General features: G+C 41.4%; 1 protein-coding gene across 5 annotated transcripts in view; it reads right to left on the bottom strand.

Moving 5' to 3' along the window:
- Positions 1-15,919, bottom strand: part of ZDHHC14 (zinc finger DHHC-type palmitoyltransferase 14) — a 112,619-nt gene extending 96,700 nt beyond the window's left edge. For all 5 annotated transcript variants that reach the window (XM_013304837.3, XM_005230182.4, XM_027796840.2 and 2 more), the window contains exon 1: positions 14,744-15,919. In XM_013304837.3, the coding sequence (XP_013160291.1) occupies positions 14,744-14,994 (251 nt within the window). In that variant the 5' untranslated portion in view covers positions 14,995-15,919. The remainder of the gene's footprint in view (positions 1-14,743) is intronic.
- Positions 15,920-22,558: the final 6,639 nt, after the last annotated feature.

A 22,558-nucleotide genomic window follows, 5' to 3' on the forward strand; every position in this document is an offset into this window, starting at 1 on the left:
CAAGTACATAAAAAGTATTTGGAAAGAAGAGACATTGATTTGGGAGAGAGTATGTGGAAAAGAATAGAAATAGTGTCTGGCTGGGAATTTATTTGTTTAAAAATTACATGCAAAAAACCTATGCTAAAACAAACTGCAAGATTGCTACTTTCAAGACATTTCAAAATTAAATAAAATGCCAGCATGCCTGTAGAACTTAAATTTCATACCCTTCTGGCAGGTTCTCCTTCCCCTGTCATACCCCTTATGACAGAGCTTTTCATTTCAAGACCCCCAGCCCACCAAGAAGCCCTGGTTCAATTGAAGCTGTGGGTGTGACTGTTCTAGAAATGAACTTGGGTTCAAGCAAAGACAACTTTGGTGGTAATAATACACACAACTGGAGATTGCAGAAACTGGGAGATGTGTGGTGAATAAAGCAGTTTTACTGTTTCTTCATTTACGCTGCCTGTAGCCACAGGTGAAAGAAGCTCCACAGAGTAGAGCTTAGCTCCCAAAAACAGTTGTGCTACCAAACTCAGGAGTAGGCTGGCACTGCTCAAAACTGTCATTTCAGTGAAAGAGTACTGCCATGCCCTCAGCAAGGCATGCGAGGCATAGGCACAGGTTTCAAAGATTTTACTTGACAAAAAAGTTCTTGCCACACACGAAAGACTCAAGCTTGGGCAGATGTCAATACTTTTATGAAGACAACGCAACATCAATCTTTGTGAGACTGTCACACTTGCATACTCCTGCCTATTAACAACAAAGATTCAGAGTAACCCATTATCTCTTCAATATGTAACCTTGTCTTCTGGGTCTTTTCCTCACCAACATGGCACTGGAAGTAAAAAAAACCAAAACAAACAAAAAAAACCCCAAACAACTTCAACCAGAGCCACAGAGCTTCCGTCATGAAAGATAAGCACAAGAGAAATCAGGAACAGTAAGAAAAGGGAACTGGATTAAAAAACAAAAAGATTTTGAAACCTTAAAGCACTAGCGTCCTTAACAGCTCTCTTTTCTGACCTGCTCTTGAAACAAAGATAAACAATCAAATCCCAAAAGGAGTTGAATCATGAAGATGTATGCACCACGCTGTCATTCCCAGAGTTCTTAATTCTGCACTGATGAACTAGGACTGCCAATGTATCTCTGCAAGCCACTTCAATACCTCGTATCTATTCACAGCTTTTGTCATGTTTATTTTTCACTTTCAGCTGCTGAAGTGAGAGAGATGTTGGTAGGACACAACCATGCATAAGCAATTTTGAGTGCACTCCAACTCTGTTTACAGTATTGGATACAATAACTGAAAAATCCAGCACAGATATCAAAAGTTATTACTAGCTTGCCTAAAAGTACTAACTAAATATGGACACAAAACAACTGTCCCTCAAGTAACTGAAATTAATTCCCAGAAGTAAATATTACAGCAGATACTTCAGTTCCTCCTCACTCCTCATCCCCCCCATTGAACCATGCAATTATTGAACAATGTTCTGAAATTGTCAGTCTTTTCATCATCCAGAACATGAAGGCAAGCATAGCTGGCCTAGGGATGTACTCGTTACGGATGCATGGCATAACTATGCAACTCTTATCTGTAGGGATCAGCTTCAGTGACAAGTTGTATGCTCCCTAAATCTTTGACCTTCTGCAGTCAGAAAGAATACTTACAATAAAGCTCAAATTAAAAGCTTATTTCAGTGACAGTGTTATTTCATTAACAGTAAATTAACTTTGCAACAAATGTCACTTTTTTTTGTATTGAACTAAGAAGCAAAAAACTTATGTTCTCTTTTACAAATATGATTTCTTTTGTTGGAACAGCAAGGGCTAGTGCCAACAACTATTTTAAAAAAAATAAAAAAAAAGGTTCAGAACAGAAAATAAACTGGCTTTTGCCAAGAACAGCCAATCATTGGGTAATGCTGCATCTCCAGACTATCATTTAGCAACTTTAACTGTTGGTTGAAGTTTTCTAGGATGCCATAATAGAAAGGTATGTGCATTGGGAAGGGCATGTTTACCTTTCAGTCAAGCTGGATGTCAGCCCACAACAGTTTCACTGACTGGGATCCAAGCATGGCAGTTGCTTTTCTTATATCAGACTGGTTTGATTTTCACATTCATAGCAAACTGCCTGTTTCCCAAGCTCCTCTCCAGTAAAAAAAGCAATTATTTTTTTTATCCCACCTAATCTTTATACACTTTCCTCTGAAATGTCCTTCTACCTCCAGCACACTTTTTTGGATATACTCAAGTAGTGGAAATGAGATTCTGGCTTTCAGGGACTATCATTAAAAAAACCAAAACGCACAGTGCAGCCTGATCCTGAAAGGGTCTGGGGTTCATTACATTAGAGGAAACCCCCCCATATTTTACTCTGAAGATGAACACTCATGTCAGTGATGAGAAGTCTCACAACCTCTACAGCTCAAGGTAAAGAGAAGAGAGCCTTCTGAGCTTAGTGTCTTGTAAAAGACTATTCTTCCAAGGTCTTATACTGAATTAGATTAATCTCTGACAGATTTCAGTCCACAACTTCTTCCCCATCTTCTGCTCTATAGACATTTCCTTCTGCTTTGATTAGCTTTAGGTGTCTTATTAACAAAATAATTTTAAAAGCCAATTCTTTTATGGCACTGTGAATAGAGACATCCATTCCAACTGACTCTTGCATGCAGGCTGTTCAGTTAACTGCTTTATGATTCTTTCTTCACCCTCCTGAGTTGAAACTTTCAACATTTACAATACCAAACACACCAATAAACAAAACAACCACTCGAATAGGCAGCTAAATGGGACTGTGAAGAAACAGGCAATTTCCCTGCATTGTTTGCTATATCAGCTGAAGCATGGCAGAAATGGCAAGGATTAAGAATACTCCTTTCCTGGTTCAGGTTAGCATATTTGGGCTAACTTAGCTGGTTTTATACAAACTAAGGTGAAGAAGCATTCATGCAGCTTTTCTATTGGCTCTGCTATCACATGCAATACAATACAGTAGCTCTGCAATCTGGATATGGGGAACACAGTCTACACAGGCAAGGATGCAGGAAGAAGAACTGCTTCAGTCACTTCCCCCGTGTTGTGTTACAGAATTGGGTATAGTGTGGGTTTTAAAAAACAAATTTAAAAAACAAAACAAAACAGAACTTTTACAGAAAAAACTAAGACATCATCAACTAAGGAGCACTTCATGTGTTATTTGAAAGATGCTGCAGTTCGTGTTCTGTAAACTACAATCCAGTTACTTCAGAAATAAATTATGGTTAAGAAGTCACAACTCTGTAGGTTCTTATTAAGCAACTAAATAGGTAAGCCTAAAGTTGTTCTGTTTGCACCCTCACAGATGCCAAACAACAAACCAAGACTACGTGACAAGTGTTACCAAGTTGGGATGCAATTTCAAATCACAACTAAGATGATCTGACAATGCCCTCCCTCTCGCTTCCTCTCTTGTGCTTGTAATAACATTTTTCTGAATTTTCAGGGATTCAGCTCAGGGTTTTAAAGCAGCAGAAAGTTTTTCTTTGTGTGGGCAGAAGCAAAGGATAAGCTTTCTGCAGGAAGGGAACTCCCTGAAGTGGTTCACTACTGGGTGGGGGAAAACAGCAGAGCCAGACAAAAAGAAGTAACATTGGAGACCTGGGAGAAGGGAAGAGGTGGGTCCATCCTTTTCAGCAGCCTACCACCACCAGATCTCTTGCTGCAACAGAGCTTGCTAAACAGAAAGGAAACTGGGATGCTGAAGTTTTGAATTCATGAGCAGTAATAATCCAGCCCCTGTTCCCTCAGAAAAAGCAGGCAGATCTACAGACATGAGGTCCACTCAAAAATAGTTCTTTGAATATGTGTTACGGGGAAATGCCCCTTTGACTTCCACCAGCCTCAGAGAAACTTAGCAATGACAGCTACTATAGGACAGAGATTCACATATATTTGGTTCAAATAGAATACACTGTTTCATTTAAGCTTTCTCCTATTATCATTTTCTTTCCAGTTTGTAATCCAGAACCAGACACCTGCCTTACTGGAATTTACAATTATTATTTTTTTTTTAAGCAAATGCATATTTAAAGGGAGTTTGGATTACTCTGACAGGTCTAGGGTGTTTTCCCTTCCCCAAAGACAAGTCCAGCTTTAGCAGCTTTTCAGACAAACCATTTCATCCATGTCTAGGAGTCCAGAAGCCAGAACGTGCCATCCGTTAAGGTCCAAGAGTCGATCTGAAGCTTGTCTTGTCAAGTAGCAGGCTCAAGGAAGAAGCTGAACCTGCAGAGCCCAAACAACTTTTTTGACCTGGCTCAAGCACTGGGAGACAGACCCCATGATTTTACATATCTGCACAGTGATACAGGCAAATATAATGTAGATCACAGAAAAAAAATAATACTCTCATCCTTATGACTATGGAAAGGGGAAAACTAAGTCTTTCCATTTCACCTTTACTGCCTTCCCATCCCTTCTACAGCAACAGTGTTCTATTAAAAGGGAACAAGTGGCTAGGAAGATTAGATGGAAGAAAAGTTCCCTAAATTTAAGTGAGACACGGACAAACTGATAAACACATCACACTGCTGGAACAACTGTATACAGAGACATTCTTCTGGATGAAATTGATTTTATTTAAACTTAATGATGTTGTTTACATGATAAGAAAATACTAACTATATTTCAGCCAAAGCCAGGTGGATAGTAGATGACAAAGCTTGGTGAGGAACAGCAGATCAGCAAAAGAAAGCAGGAAAAGAAACTCCAAGAAATGTTGGAAAATGCACTTTGAACTGAGAAAGCCATATTCAAAGGTGAGAAAACACAAGAGGGGACAATGAACAGCTACGAATATTTCACTTGAAAATGTTTACATTTTGTTGGACTGAGACTTTAGGTTCAGATCCTAAGACTACATAAGACTGAAGTTCTTATGAAATACACATGTAATAAAAGGGACATTAAAACAAGATCAAAGTTATCTCGCTAGATCTATCTTTTGCTGTCTTAAGGGAAGAAGTTCTCAGATTTTCACAGAGTTGCTGAGGTGGGCTAGGACCTCCGGAGGTCAGCAAGTCCAACCCCCCTGCCCCAGAGTCAACTAGAGGAAACTCCTCAGGTCTGCATCTGGTTGATTTTCAGTATGTCCATAGCCTCTCTGGGCAACCTGGGCCACTGTTCAATCATCCTCACAGCAAAAAAAACCCCAAACCAAACAGGCAGACACCAAAAAAAACCAACCCCAAAAACCCTTTTTCTTACGTTTAAATGGTATTTCATTTCATGCCCATTGTGTCTTGTCCTGTCATTGGGCACTGCTGAGAAGAGTCCAAGGCTCAATTTTTATATTTTTTTTTCCACTCCCACCCTCCAGTCTGGTACTTATTTTAATAAGATGCCCCCCAAGCCTTCCTTTCTCCAGGCTAATTCACTGAGGCAAATCAGAAGCGACTGTTCTTTACACAGTGTACTCCAATCTTTTATATCACACCATGCAACACATTTCACGTACCAGTCTACTCAGGCTAATGACAAAGTTTACTTGGCTGTTTCCACACTCAATGCCTGTCCAGCCCTGGAAAGAGTTCAAATCATGTATCTTCAAAGTTGTATTTTTTCACTATATAGAAGCACTATGACCTTCAGCTTTCAAAAAACCACATTCACAAGAAGCAAGTTTATTACAGAGTTGCAAAACTGATGAGAGAAGTCACCGCTATCTAGCTTTTACTTTTCTTCTTAGTGCTTTTAACTGCTTTACATAGTTCTCAATTAAAAAGAATTACAACACTTCCACATTCTAATTCAACACTAGAAAGCCTTTTTTGCCAATAAAACAGTATTTACTACGGAACATGCATAGACAGTTGTGTCATAAAAACCCATACCATGAGAACAGGCATGACAGCAAAATTTAAGTACAAGCTGGTCCGACACTTGCTTCTCTACCCTGAAACACAGCATTCATAACCAGTAGGATATCTGACAAGTGTATTGCACACAAGACCAGGACTGCAATTTCCTGATATTCAGACAGCTCAAAAAAGACAATGTTGTTTAATCTACATTCTTAACTTCTAGTAATATACTGAATGTTTATGCCAAAATAGTAACAAATTCTAATGTATCTGTTCCTTGCTTTTAAGAACTAGTACATATTGATCACACGTATAAGAAAAGTATGCTAAACCCCAGAAATTTATTTCATACATTCACTCAATGCAGGCAATGTAACTGTTTTCTTGTACTTAAACTATAACATGAAATTAACAAGATACAGATTTTACGTATGTCTTCATTTCTGAGTTCAGGTTCCCAAGTTTTCAACTTAGTTTCAGTATTCTATTTAATCTCTTTTTTGTACTTTTTTTTTTAAATAAGAGTAAAATTTGAAAAAGAAACTGAACTGACTGCACATTCACCACAATAAATGCACACTGCCAGTATTTATTGCAGTAAGCAACTTAAGAGAACAGCAGGAGTGGAAAAACATAAAACAAAACCAGCTGTGATCTCATTAGCCAGGCTCATTATGTAAGACCTCATTAGCCACTATCCCACAATAACGTGAATAAACCCTTATGAAAAAGAAGCGATCAGGAATACAGAAGCTAAATAATCATATAGCGCTGTCAAATTAGCAGTTGAAGTTCTGAAATGCAACTGGGTAAGAGCTCCACTAATGCACACTGCAGAAAGCCCATGGTCAGGTATTGCAAATACAAAGCCCCCTTCATCTAGTAACTGCTGTACCAACAGGCATTCGAATATGAACATGTACAGAAGGCTAAGGGACAGGGGGGGTGTTAGATAAAACTGAAACTCCAGAACACTTGAGCCTCCTTCCCCAAGTACATTTTACACTTCTGTAATGTGAGAAACATGAACAGAATCTTATCTTTGGCTATTACAGATAGGCTTAATCTTAATTTTAGTCCGCTTTGTTAGTTTGTAAAAAGCTTACCCACTTTAAAGTGTTTGTATTGAGTTCTGAAAAAAATGGGCTGTAATTATATGAAGTTTAATAAACTTTGGTAGTCCCAGCTAACTTTGGGGGATTTGTCCCCTTCCTCATCAGCTTTGCCAAATGAATGAGCTGCATTGATATGTACAAGCCTTTACTGGCAGCCTGGAACTTAAGTGATTATCAGCTACTACAGTCTCTTGGAAGGATCATCAATCAGGATAACAAAAACATTCTAGATAAAGTTACATAGTTTTAAGCGATTTTTCAAAATATGGCAGTATTTTAAGCCAGTGGGGTTTTGACTGAACTATTTTGAAACAATCATGCAGCTTAGAAAGTCAAAAATATTCTCAGCTTTCTCCTCTTCTGCAGTCATCTTCACTTTCTCATTAATTAGTTGATGTTTGAATGTTACAAATAACAGTTTAATGCTACACTAGAATGGCGACCTAGAAGGTATAACTTAGTTGTTAAAAGATAATTTATATATTTAATGTCCAGTTCAAGTTTCAGCATTTCAGTTTCTACTGAATCTACAAATATGCCCAGGTATTTTTAATAATATATTTTTCCAGCCCCCAAAAAATAAAAGAATGAACAGAACAGTTTGGTTCAAGTTCTGCACAGACTAATTCTCTTTCCATTCTAAAGAAAGGTAATTTCTCAGTCATCCAGTTCCACTGATATACTTAGTTTCATATGAAACGCCATTTACAAGATAATAATGCAACACAGCTATGACAGAAAATAAATCAGGTAGGAACAAAAGTATTTTTGGTATCATTACTCCAAATTCAAACATGAGTAAGAATACTTTACATGAACCTAAACACATAACATGATTCCTGAGAAACTGATTTGAGAAAACATCTGGAAAAAAAGTCTTTCCTTCAAACAAGGTATGAAAATTTCTGCAGGGTTGATGTGAGAAGAGTCCCAGAGATGGTCACCTGACAACATCAATCTTCCAGGAACAACGAATAGAAATTACTTTTTCAATAGTTTAAGTCTATTTGGTACGACTCTCCCTACATTAGTCTCCAGAAGACACATTTTGTATATCTTTGGTACACAGCCATTAAGGGGCAGCAGTACCTACTCAGGGAAGCAGAAAACAAAATTGGCATACTATACAGATTATATCAACAATACAAACCTCAAACTTTGAGGGATAAATTAAAATAGATTTTACCAAGCATCTGTCACAAAATTACACATCTAACCTCACATTCTGGAGGCTGAAGATGTACAGAAGTTTTATCCATCAGCATTTGTAAATATTTGAAGACATTTATATAGCTAAGTATAACCAAACTTTTGAAATTACCTTTTTTCCCATTCTGGAAGGAATATCAAATATCCCAGGTGAGAATTTACACCTATCTACAACAATCAGGCTGAGCTATGATGAGTGTAGAAAACACCACCACAGCGGGCTATGATGGAATTTCCCCTCTTTCTCCAAGGGGTCACGGTAACATCAGGCAAAAAATCACAAACATTCACATTTTACTCTGAAGATGCATATGTCGATGGTCCAATGCTATACAGTGATTTCCTCGAGGTCCTAAGAGAACACGGTATCTGAGACGCCAACATCACTTCTTACACCATTATACCCACTATTTTCATTGCCCTCCACCTCCAAAAAGGTGGAAATGTAAGTAGAACTATAGGTGAGAAAGAAGTAAATTAAAAAACCAAAAATTGTGTTCAAAACTTGTCTTCTCCATGAAACAGCAGATAAAGGCCATCAACTAACCTGAATACAAAAAACCCGCAAACAACAAAAAAATCCCCAAACCCAAAATAAAACAAAAAAACCCACCCTTGGAGAAAAAAGCTGTTTAACACTTCTTTTGGAAAAGGAGTTAGTGTTACAAAACCATAAAAAGCCTCTGCAGTTTCAGGGGAACTGAAGGAGGTAAGACTTCCAAAAAACAAGAGGCTATCCTTCTGTTATCCTCATAGAATTTTACCCTGAAAAATGAAAAATTTTAATCATTATCCATCTATATCATTACGTTTACATAATTATTTTTATCATTATTCATAAATAGACCTAGCCTTGAAAAGCAGAAGTGCATGACCTAATATCAAATGCTATTAGTATGTTTCTGGGCAAAAGGATTTTGATTTATAACGTATAATTCATTCAAAGCAGATTTTAAAGTTTAAACTGATGTACCTGCTCAGTGAAGTGCTACTTTAAGTTAGGGTAGTACAAAACTATTCCCTTTTGGCCAGGGAGAAACCAGCAGACATACTTGCACAGATCACTGGGAAACTTAGATGAGAGGAATTAAGTAAACTTTTTTGTGACCAAGGAAAGTCCCTTGTCAAGGGAAAAAGTATTAGATATACTTTGTACCTGAAAGACATTAGATTCTGACAGTTAGTATTTTCAAAGTAATTTAGTGTAAAGAATAAATAACATCTGGTTGGAATGCACACCATCCCTTAGGAGTCTGCTGTATCATTTTGTATATCTATATAAATTCAGTACAAAAAGTAAACCCTGAAGATTAGGCTTACTGTATTCCATGTCTTTTTCACTAAGTTATCAGAGATGCATAATATGGCAAAATGAGAAACAGAAACATTGCTCTGGTTTAATTTTAATGACTTTTTTTTTAAAACAAAGAAAACTGGGGTGGGGTGGGGAACCACCTACTCATCACTGCGTTCACCTATGCCACTATGCACTATTAGACAGCTACCGCCTTCCATGTAGAAAAGGATGCAGTTCTGTTGTTGAACAATCATTTTAGCTTATACACCATGATTTTTGCTTTAAAATCCATTTTGCAGTTTTCAGCAGGAAGTGCCATACACGACTGTAGCAGACTTTAACAGCCGAAGTCAGGTTGGTAGCACTTCCTACTAAGGAAGTCATAGTTTAAGAACATGGTCATCAAAAGACACAAGTAACCTACTCATCTTAGGAGCCGAAGAAGAAAGATAAAAGAGGTTATTAGAAGAACATTTCACCTTCTTGGAATACAACTTCACACTAAAAATCCACCTCTTGCAAGAGCAGAACACATTTGCCATAAGATGAAGGTGATTATTGATAACACAGTGAAAATGCTCAGCTTACCGACATCAGTGTTTACACAGAGGTTTGTCACACTGAGCAGCAAGTTACACCACTTTGCCATAGCGCACATGCTATAGAAGTTCAATATTGAACAATCTACACCGCATCAGAAAATGTGACTCATGAATGTCCTCCAGTCACACTCATTTTAGAAGTGGGAGGCACGGAGCAGGTTGCCAGCAGCTGCAAGAGCAGATAGAAAGCAATGATTTGTACACACATATGCACATAAACAGTCTCAGTTTAAATACTTTTTCCAGCATCCATCCATCTTTTGAAAGGCATGCAGTTACAGAAATACCCACAAAAATAAAATGTTAATTAGCTCAAAAAAACCTTTAAAAATCTCCAGTTTGTTGAATCAGTGCAAGTGTCAAACGGTATCAGAAGTGATAGGGCTCTGACTCACGTTTACAGAGAAAAAAGCTGCACTGCTTCAGCCCTTCCGGCATCCTACCATCTGCTCCAGCCTTCCTCCAGAGCCACTCACCCTGCAACTGAGTTGACAGAAGAAAACATGACTGTGCCTGAGTCAACTCAGTTCAGTCGGCATCTTCACTTAAACCTACCTTTTATAGGAAGTTTAATTTGCCTGCCTGAACTACAGCAGCTCAGGTGCAGACACGTTCCCTCCTGCTACCTGCACAGTGAGGTCCAGAAGAAAGGGAGCTGGCACACAGGGGCAGAGTTAACTCACAGTATCAAAGCTGCCAAGCTCATCTACCAGTGCTCTGGAACTTGTGAAGATTGTGCATCCATACAAGCTTTGCTACTGAACAACAACATGCCTGTTTTACATATCCTACTCTGATACATATGTCATTCAGCCTCCATTTTGCTTTCCTGTAACCTACAGGAACAATACCTCAGATAACCATAAGGCACAAAGGGTTCTTTTCTCTCTTGAGTATGTAAACGTAGCTAAATAAAACCGGTAAGTATGAAGTGCCTTAGGTTTTTTATTGCACCAATAAAGGACTTCACATATGTGTAAATTCAGTGGTTGAACTGACGAGGTGCAGCAGTGAGATCTGCCCTTCAGTTACAGATGCTATCTTTGCTCTGGGGAAAGAAATTTGTTTTCCAAGTTTTTTATGCAGCTACTTTTACATGAGTACTGAATAGTTTAAAAAAAATGGGTATGCCTGTGTAACAGGGCAAGGCAAAGGAAAAAAAGTGCAACACAAAGCCAAATTTCCAAGAAAAGAAGAAAACCAGCTAAATATCATGAGGTTAGAGTTAGGAAATATATTTCCAAGATAAAATAACACACACAGATTTTAAAGACAAATTAAGTAATTTATGGTGCCTCATCTTGAGCATTTTAAAACAGGCATAATTTTTAAGAATACCTCAAGTACAGCATCCCTCTTGAGGCCCAAAAGGGCTCACAATAATTCATGTTACATTTAATAGACAAGTTACAGAAATAAAACTACTTGCTATTTGCATTCTCTTCCTTTGGAGGATGAGGGAGGCAGGAATTATAAATATTTTACCTGCTTGAAAGCACATGGTTTGTTGTTTTTCTTTTAAGCAAATTCTGGCTTACCTCTTTGAAAATAGAAAACAACACTGAAATGATAAAAAGAAGTGGTGATGCACTTGGTATATGAGAGATAAAAGTCAACAGGGAGAAAGTAATAAAACTAGCTGAAAATAAGAGCTGGAAAAAGTAGGTAGGAAAACACACAGAAGCACAAATATGAAGAAACAAAGATTACAAAGGCATGGTTAAATGTCAAAAGCTATAGAGGTCAAGATGTATAAAATATGTTTGCTTTTGGAGTGCTAGGACTTGTTGATTCAGAGAAATTTATTTCTCCCGTGCAGAGGATTCCAAAGCACATGAGATACAGCTTTGGATGAATGGGTGTCAAGAGTAAAATAGAAGGGGGAGGCAGGGGTATCACACTGGAGGAACAAATGAAGCCAAAAGGATAAAGGACAAGTGTTTATGTGAGCACGATGCTTTTCCAGGAATTAGCTGTCAAATTAATCTCCTTCCTACTCCCTCTCTTCACTGTCTGCAAGCAGGGAATGACTTGGAACATGAGTACCTATTTTCCAGTTTCCAAAACCAAAGGGAATAAAATAATTCATTTTGATTGTAGCAAAAAGACCAAACAATTCCAAGGACAAAAACGCTATTGTCCTCTTCAAAGACAGTTTGACCTTACAGTTCAGAAACATAAGGCACATGTCCATTTAAAAATCACTTTGCTCCACTTGTAGACATAGGACTTAAACACAGTTCTGTCATATTCTGTAAACAGCTGGTTAATGAGGAGCATCATAACCAAACCAGTCAAATAATGGAAGTGACACTAACAACTGAAGATGCTATTAACTGATCAATAAATAGTAACTTCAGACTACTAGGAAGAGCTGCAATCAGGAACCACTTCAAAGTAACACTGTTTAATCAAAGAGACTAACCTCTCTCAGTAACATTAACAACCTTCTGCAGTTACAGCATCATAAACATGCTGAATACCATTCTCATAGTCTTAAGGTTTGTTTTTTTAATTAGCCTTCAGAGGGTAAGTAATAATTTTCCAGTGCAAGTGCTTTTTAAAGACCAAAATCTACCTTATTATTATAAAAATGAAATATGATTGCCACCCTCTACTTTGATTTTCCTTAAAAGGAGAATGCAAGTGATACAAGAATGACTCAAGACCAGTAGACACACAGAGAATTTATATAGTTATATAAAGCCCAAGATTTTTCCCTGCTTCAAGACTGCCAATTAGAATAAGCACCAATTATATACCAAAATGTTGTAGCTTGACTAAAAATGTTGTCCATCACATACGGTTACACTGCAAATAAGCTCAAAGACACAACAGAAGTTAATAGTGTTCAGCTATGGTAGAGCACATAACCCACAGTAGTAATGAAATCATAAAGTGATGAACAACTAGCAGCTCATCGTGCTTTAGCAGTTCTGAATCATGCAGCTGCAGAGAATATTTATCTCTGAAGGATCAAAGGATTCAAACATATAACCAAACTGTAAATGATGGCTTAATAAATAAGTTGTACAGTTATGATTATAAAACATTACAGTTTTGATCCTACACTTCCTGCAAATACCAGAATGTAAGTCCAGCACTTGCCTTCAGAGGTGATGAGACCGCATGCAGATACAAGTGTCAGCCCACACAGAAATGCTTTCCAAAACTAGGCCTAATCACGGCAAACAGAATAGAGTAGCACCCAGTACTGATGCAATACTATCAGGTTACACCTTTAATACCTCTTTAAAACCAGGAAAGTAAACACACTTGCAATACATGGATACCATCATTGACTGTGTTATTTCAAGTACTCAAAGGATGTTCAAGCAGCTTCATAGTGTCTGCAGAAGATACATGGTTAATAAATCCCTCTAAAGTGATCTGGAGCCCACTAAAGACAATTAATCTGCTGGTCTCCCTGGGTACCTGCTGAGCATTTTTTCCTTCTTTACTACTACCAGTATGTTAAGATGGTCTGCATTTAACTAGTACAATTTAGGGTTTGTTAGTGTCACCATCTTCTTCCTTGAAGACACCAAGCAATGAATGACCTTTGTTGTTCAACTGTATCACTTAGCAAAGCGAACAGAATTTCTGGAGGCAGCACTGAAGCTTACTTATAAATAATAGTTCCTATTCACAAAATTGTAAGAGCTGTATAAATAACTTAAAGATTTTTTTCCTGCCACAAACCACAAATCAAGCTACAATAGTTTAAAACAGGTAAAGTAGCATTAACTCCTTAAAAAGAATTATTCCTATAGGAAGTGTTTTAGCAGTGTGAGCACCTTTGTACTCTGCTTTAAAAAAAAAAAAAGTAAATAGAAGTTAAACTGTATCGTTCACATGAAGTGACTAATTCTTTCTCGGTGTGCATAGTTAATTTAACCACTCCAACATACATGCAAATATCAGTATATTTGATTTGCTGTCACTGTATGTTCACTTCATATAGATGTAAAGCAGTCCTGAAGATTCAGGCCAAGAGAATAATAGCCCTAGGAGGACACCAGAAGCTTGCTTAGAAAAAATCCAAACATCCAAAACAAACACAGCTTAAACTAAGACCAAACTCACATACAAGTTATCATCACAAAGTAATGCTGTTACCTAGTGGTGGAAAGCTAGGTACATGCAAAATTGTACAGCTTTTTTTTCTTTCTCTCTTAACTTGGAATTCTCATCTACAAGCTATTAAATGACTTCAAGAGAAAAAAAAAAAGCCAGCCTAATTCATAATCATAAACTAATGACAGATACTGCTTTTCTTCCATTTGGTTCTGCGACAAAGGGTCAGTATTTTTGCACCTGCCGGTTTTGATTCTCAGCAGAGTAACTGACAGACAAGAAGCTACATCATTTCCTGACCATCCCAAACCTGCTATTTCACACTCCTCTTTCAACATCAGCAAGAGCTGGAAACCTGCAGTATAAAAGCACTACAACCTTAATTTTCAAGTATCAGTTTTCCACAGAGTACAATAACCATAACAGGATTGAGTGTCCCTCAGCATCTTATCCGATCACATTTTCAATTATATAAACCGACATTAGCTAAATTCAGTCAGCATTCTCCATCACATTTGGATAACCATGTTTAGTTTGCTTTCAGACAGAAAATAAGTAACTAGAGAAAGTGAAGGTAAATATGAAGAGTTTAACGTCACTTACTCAAATGCAAAGAAGAGTCCACTGGTGACCAAGATGAGAACAAGCGTCAGGTAGAAGACTCCAGTCTGTCGAGCCATCATGATCCTCCCATTGCAGAAGAATTTGTTTCTTCCAGGAAAAACCTCCCATTTTCTCTTGGGAGCTGATTTCTTTTTCTTATGGGGAGACTCCATGGGAGACGAAGAGCTGTGTGTGCTGATCTGACTGTATTCACAGTCTTTCATGGGCCCACTACCACCTCCAGGAGTCATCAAGAGAGAGTAAAATGTGGGGAGAACCCCACCAAAAATGTATACAGGAGAGAGAGAGATACGTGCAAATATTCTTCTGACCAAGATAACCCTCTCCACCAGCCCCAGTTAATTAAAAAAAAAGCAAATAAAAAGATGAAAAGTCTGCTACCAGACAAGCAATAGGTGTATCATGCAAACACCAGTTAACTCTTCGGAAACCAAAGCTGTCACATCAGAAATGCTTCAGAGGGATCCTTCCTTCCTCCACCAGTTACAAAACAACCATGTAGGAAAATCCTTTTTAAAACAACATATCACAAAACAAGAAAAAAAAAGTAATTATAAAGCAATTAGGCTGTCCAAAAAAGATTAATCTTTTTTGTCAAGTTTATTTTCAAACGGGAGGATTTTTTTTTTCCTTCCCACACACACCCTGAGAGATCTCTCCGAGGGTCAGGAGGTTGGTCAAGGCAAGGTTTAGCAATCGAGTCTATCATTCATAGAGATTTGTTATAATCCTCCTTTGCGCAGCAGATTTCACTGCTAAAAATGACCATTCCTAAGACGTCCCCTCAAGAGACACGCGTAACAAAACGTTAAGGGGGAGAAAAAAAAGAAAAGAAAAAAAAGGCAAGAAAAAAAAAAGCAAGAAACCAGGCTGCAACTCCAGCTTCCGAGAAACACTTCGAGCTCTCTTCTTCCTGAAGCCGCAGTTCAGCGGGAAGCGGCCGCCGCTGCGCGCAGACCCGGGGCGCAGGGCTCCCCGCCGACCCCTGTCCCCCGTCACGACTCCACCGAAGAGGCTTCCCCCGAGGCAGCGCGGGGCAGGGCCGATCGCCGACAGACACCAGCGCTGCGGGAGCAGGTCCTCATCCTCCCTCCCGCCGAACCGCTCCCCCGCCTCACGCCCCGGGCGGCGCCGCCGCCGCGCTTAACCCCCGCCTCCCCCTACACAACAGGTCCCCGCCGGCGCCTCATGCTCCCCAGCCCCGCGGGGAGGGCGGCCGTGCGGAAGGAAGGTGGGTAAGGGAGAGGAGAGGGGAGCTCCGCCGCCGCCGGGAGATCGCTGCCGGGACTTGTCCCTGCCTTCACCATCCTCGCCGCCCGCCCTCAGGGCCGTCGCGGCGCAGTCTCTCGCCCACGGCCCGCGGCGGTGCCGAGTCCCCACTGCATCCTGCCCCCTCCTCCCGGCGCGGGGGAGCGGCTTCCCGCCCGCGTCCCTAGTTTCGCTGGGCTTTTGCTCGGAACAAGGTGAGAGAAATGCCCGGCTTCCCCTCCCCGAGCCGCAGAGCGGCGACTTTCTTTCCCCCCCCCGCCCCCTTGTTTTAGTGCCTCTATCCAGGTTTCTCCCCGGCAGCCAGACCCAGAAGCAGCAGCTGCCACCTATTCATCTTCAGGGGGAGGCGGTAACCGCCGCAGCGGCGGCCGCCCGCGGGAGAAGCGGGGGAAGGCGGCGAGGGACGGGACCACACAGGCGCGCACCCCCCGCCGCGGTCGGTCGGTCAGTCGCTTCCCGGCGAGAGGGCGGGCAGGTACCCCGCACCAGCCCCGGCGGGGACGCCGCGCCGCCGGCCCGGCCCAGCCCACTCCCCGGCCGCGGGAGCGCGGCGGCAGCGCTAACTCTTCTCCATCGCCGCCTCCGCAGGCGGCCGCCCGCCGGGCGCGCTGGAGGCGCAGGGGAGCGACCCGGGCGGCGGGTGCCTGCGCTGCAGCCCCGCTCCCGCCGCCTCCCCGCCCGCTCAGCCCTCGCCGCCCCCGGCCCGCGCAACCGACCGCGCGCCGCCCCCGGCACGCGCGCACACAGGCACGAGCCGCCAGCGACGTCCGCCGTCAGCCCCGGGCGGCGGCGGCCCCGTCCTCCCCCGCTCCAGCTGCCGGGCCGAAAGCGAACGAGTTGGGCGGGAGAGCGGCGGCGAAGGAGAAGCCCCGCCCACACGGCCCGACCCAGCGGGACCGGCCTCCCGCCCCGTGCGGGCTCAGACACGGGCGCTCGGGGCACGCCCCTCCGCCCGCCGGGAGTTGTAGTTTCGCTCCGCGCTCCAGCGAAGCGGCCCCGGAGGCGGAGGGCGGCGGCGGGGGACTACAAGCCCCGGCATGCCTTGCGGCCGTCCCGGCGGGAGGGGGCGGGCCGCGCCCGCGGGGCAGTGCGGGAGCGGTGGCGGGCCCCGCCGCGAGGGGAGGCTGCCCCGGCGGCCGCTGAGGGGCGGTTGTGGGCTCGTGCGCGGCGTGAGGCGACTCCGCCCGGCCGGTCTGTGCCCCGCTCCCCCGAGGCCGCCCCGCCTTCCCTCCGCCTGCCCCGCGGGCCGGGCGAGGCTTTGACTGAAGGCGATGGGTGCGGCTGGGGGCGATGGCTGGGCTGGGGTTCCTGTCGGGCCTGAGGGCCGCGCTGCGCTGCCCCGCCCCGGCGTCCTGGTCGCAGCACAACCTGAGGCTGGTCTGTCCCAACCACCGCACGCCCGGTGCGGTGGGCCGGCGGGCGGCTCTTCCTGCTGCTGTTCGCATATGCAAATGTTTCACGGCTTCAGGAGCAGCGCCCGCATACTCCGTTACACTGGCTGGAAGAAACGGGCTTGTACACCAAGGATGACATGTTCGTACAGACCCTTGCTCTGTCCTGGCTTAACAAGGCCATCCCAGAAAGGTATGAGCCACGAAGGAAATGCTTTTCCAGAAGCACAGTCCTGCACTGAGACCTTCTTGCACAGCGCAGCCCTGGTGTGCAGTGGCACTGGTGGCAGGGTCCCCTGCAGCAAGCCCAGGGAGGGAGGCTTCCCACCGCTAAGGCAGAACCGCAATCAAAGCTGCTTGCTGTTGTTTCCACCTAGCATGTTCTGCAGGCCCATCCACCGGAGAGCAACAAGGCTGGTGAAGGCTCTAGACAAGGGGTCCTCAAACTTTTTAACCAGGGGGCCGGCGCGCAGGTGCAGTGGCAGGCAGTCATCTGCGGCTGCTTGGTTCCCCCCCAACCCCCGGCTGGGGTGTCTGTAAATACGGGGGGCCGGACTGAGGACCCTGGGGGGCCGTATCCACCCCGCGGGCTGTAGTTTGAGGAGAGCGTGAGTCTCATGAGGAGCAGCTGAGGGAACTGGGGTTGCTTACCCTGCAGAAAGGCAGGCTCAGGGGGAACCTTACCCCTCTCTATGACTATCTGAAAGGAGGTTGTAGTGAGGTGGATCTCAGTCTCCTCTCCCCAGTAACAAAGCACAGGACAAGAGGAAATGGCCTCAAGTTACACCAGCAGAGGTTTAGGTTAGATATTAGGGAAAACTTCTTCATTGAAAGAGTTGTCAAATGTTGGAACGGGCTGCCCAGGGAAGCGGTTGAGTCACCATCCCTGGAGGTATTTAAAAGACATATAGATATGGTACTTAGGAACATGGTTTAGTGGTGGACTTGGCAGTGCTACGTTAGCGGTTGAACTTGATGATCTCAAAAGTCTTTTCCAACCTAAATGATTCTGTGATTCTATGAACTGCTGGAGATAAGCAGGCACACACAGTGCGAACAAGTGTTTCACTTTGATGCATCTTTTACAAAGGTTTGCAACTTCCTAGCAGAGCTATGTAATCTGCAGAGAATGGACTACCTTGGAACATGCAGTAGGAATCAACCCTCAGTTCAAAAAACTCCAAAGCAAACTGAACAAATTTCTGGAAAAAGTTAAGATATATTACAGTCGACCTGCATCTTTCATGGTTGAATGTGGTCCTAGGAGAGACACCAATAACACAGCATGAGGATGCAGCTGAGTTCTAGTACATAGGCAATGTGTTTTCTGTTTTCATAATTCTGTTACTAATTTTGGAATTAAATATTTACCCCTTTAATATGATAAGCTAATTTTTTTATCCATAAACAGTGCCTGATAACAAAGGAACCATGGAACAGATTGACCAGTACTGGATATTCTCCATTCCTTGGAGGAAATTAATTACTTTGGTAAACAAATCATAAAGTAGCCTGGTAGACACTCTCCCCATGAGTCTATCATCCATTTTATTGATACAGAAGAATCATTTTGGAAATTTAATGCCACATTGGAAAAATATGGAGGGGTGTCTCCCTCTGCAAGATGTAAAGGAGTAGTCCTTTGGCAAGTGGGCAGCAGGAGTTAAAAACAGTTTCTGATAGAATCTCTTGTACAAATGCATTGGCATCCATTTTCCCCATATGCAACAGATGCTGCTGCATTATTCCTTCCCATCTCCTCCTCCTGCTGTAGTGCTTGTTGTCAATAGTTTGCCTGCAATCTTGTAACTTAGATATCACAGCATTTTTTATTCTTTGAAATGTTCTTTATAAACAGCTAATAACTTTTCTATCTTCGTGAATACAGCATCAATATATGCCACCAGAAGGCTGCTGACAGAAATGTTGTGGTTCACTGACAAGCATTTTTAGTCTTCATCAGTTTTTTATTAGCATATTGCTGCAGATCTGTCTTCAGTGCTTTGACAATATTAATCACTGTATGATGTCAAATGGCACTATTATCTCTTGAGATTATGAAATATTTCAGACATTCACAAACAGAGCAAACAGTTTATGTAAAAATGTCATTGTTGGCTTATCCTCACAGGTAGCACTCAGGCTAAGCAAAACATTTGTAAACAATACCAGCACCTCTTTCAAGCTGCTGTCTCATTCCACAGTCTTCCCCTTGGGTTTTAAGATGTTATGGCTGGAAAGTGAACTTCAGCCACATTAATTGAGAGAAATACATAAAGGAATTTAAGGAGTGCCTGGAAAAATAGTTCTAAAAGTCAAACTAAGAGAACAAACACACTTTTACTTTCAATAGTGAATCTGCTTTGATTCTAACAGGATCATCCAGTGCCACACATTGTACTTTTCACATAATAGCCTGTTCTAGTCCCTAATCAGTACCAGTATTGCATTGGAATGTACAGTATTTTTTATGTCCTTTTGCAAACACTATGAACACACTATCAACACCTCTTTGAAGTTCTTTCTTAAAAAAATTTGAAAAAGGACTGTATACAGATAATATTTCATAAAATTCAATGTTATTCTTGAAAGCATTTGTTATCGTTTATTCACACATTAATGAAAATTGGTTTGAAGCACTGAATAGATTAAATCTTAAATACGGTAGGACAAATGTTCTCTCCTCATAAAACTTTGTAGGATCATGTGTTACAGTATGTGTTCTTCCGATCTCTTATTTGTGACTCAGGTTGATCTCGTGCAATAAATAAATATGTTGCAGCAATATTACTCGCTTTAAAAAAAAGACAGATTATCTTTGTTAGGAAAAGACTAATAAAAGAGCTATTGCCACTGACAGTTGCTACTTCTTGCCCTGCCTGCAGTGTAGAGGTGTCGTAAGGGCAAGTCTTAAAACAACAGGGAAGCTAATTTGCTGAGATGACATGTCACCTTACACATATAGAACATCTGTTGCCATGTTTCATGGCAGAATCTGCTTGACTATGCTGGAAGCATTGTCAGGACAAAGTATTTAAGTGATTAAAGAAACACAAACTAGCGAACTAGCATTTTGGACATAAGATATCTGTATTCTACACATCCTACACTGCCAAAACCAATTGCTTTTTACTTCCAACCAAAAAAGGGGGATGAAGTGACAGGTACTGAACTGAAGGATCTTCTGATATTCTTACAGGTGGAAAGAAAGTTAGGCACTGCAGTGGACACATTTTCTAGGCACATTTTCCACATCTTTCACAATTAATTTTGAAAAATAAATTTAAAAGAATTCGAACAATGTATTGATAATACCATTGTCATGTGAGATGCTGAATGTAGCCTTGTGGATCCAGACTTGCTGAATACTACACACAGTACATCATACATGCCAGTTGACAATGTCAAGAGTGCGTAATGCTAAGAGTTTTCTACAATATACCTGTTTTCCTGACCAAAGATTTTTCTCATTTTCTCAGCTGTTTTTCAGAAGTTACCTCTCCCTGTACCACTGCTTGGACAGTGAGCCATCATTTTAAAGTCTTATCAATATCAACTATTCATTTTGTGAAAATACTTAATTTCCTCAAAAAAAGTTTCGGGTAAACTAGGAATATTAAATTTCTTAAATGTTGGCAGGAAGAGAGAGTGAGAATGCAAATCAGAACCACTCTAAGGAATCAAAAAAATAAAGCAAGGTTTTCATTACAACGTGATCAAGTTAAGCAGGTCCAAAAAGCTTTTAAGTGTCTCTTAAGTCTTGCTTTTGAAGAACAGAGATGAATAGTCATTTATTGTACAGCCTTCCAACAAAGTGTAACATATACTACTCTGCAGTAGGTAAGTAAAGCAGGCAAGAGGACCTAAGAAAGCTTTTTCATGGCAAGCAAGCTCTGGCGATCAGAATCAATTTTTTATTTACGTTTATCCACTGCATGTTAAAACCATATCTCTTGATCAAGGTGGCTTTTTCTCTGTTTAGAAGCATTACAAAAACACAGTTGTTTATAATTTAAAAATCTGAAATGGCTTAATCATATAGAGTCTGGAATATTTTTGTAGTTTTTCATCTTCTAACTTTGGCTTCTTACCATATAGCTTCATTGCTTTGGATAGAAGTTAGAATCTATGGATATTTTAATTTATTCCAGTAGAATAAAATGCAAATTCTCCTTAAAAATGTAACCAAAATCCAGAAGTTTTCAGAACTGTCCATGCTTCCCTGATTAATGATTAATGCTTCCAAACTTAAGGGAGACTGCCTCAAAATCTTACAATTTAAACTGAAAAAATAAAAACGAGCATTGTGCAAGGTCATCAGTGTGGTATTTTAACCATATTTAACATTTTTTCTTGCTTAATTCGAGTGAAGGAAAGAAAAAAGTCATTCATTCTGGGAAGCTGACACAGAACACAAGCCAACCAAAAGGAAGGGCCAGGAAAGTACAGTTACATGAGGAAAAAAATCCAAATTTTCCAGTGTTATCAGCCTTGGAGCAAATCAAACATTCCCTCACTGGAGCCAGGAAATAATTTTCCTCAGTGTTACATCATGTATTAGTAAAGTACACTGTTCAAACAGTGGAGTGAGTTACAGTTTGTTTGATATTTTGCTTCCCTGTGAAGAACCTTGCATTCATCATTGCTTGATGCAGAACAGCGTCATTGCATCAGTCAGTACTATACAGAAATTTCTGTACACTTCAGTGAAGGTCAGGCATCCACGCTACTGATTCTTCGTTAACACAGATCATACAGCTTTATCCTAACCCCAGTTCACCAAACCGGTATTTTTTGTTCAGTAAACTTCCTCTTTAAAACCACTTTTTTTTTTTTCTTTTTTTCCTTTTCACAATACATACAGGAAATGAACTTAGTACTTCAGAGAAATAAACATACAATCATGGGTCATACCCATCTGTACTCGTCACACACATCAGCTTTCCAATTTTTAAGTGTCTTTGTTGCTAAACTCCTTACTATTGAGCCAGGCCACATTTTTGTGTTCGGCACAATTAGCTTTAAAACAAGCATCTGTGTGAGCAGTGGATGAAATGGAGCTGGGTTTCCTTTCCCCATCATAACAACCTTGCTTCTCCCCCATGGTCTGCATTACACTCCCCCCCCTGTGACA

Source organism: Falco peregrinus, chromosome 7 (genome assembly GCF_023634155.1).
Source record: "Falco peregrinus isolate bFalPer1 chromosome 7, bFalPer1.pri, whole genome shotgun sequence".
Lineage (NCBI taxonomy): Eukaryota > Metazoa > Chordata > Aves > Falconiformes > Falconidae > Falco > Falco peregrinus.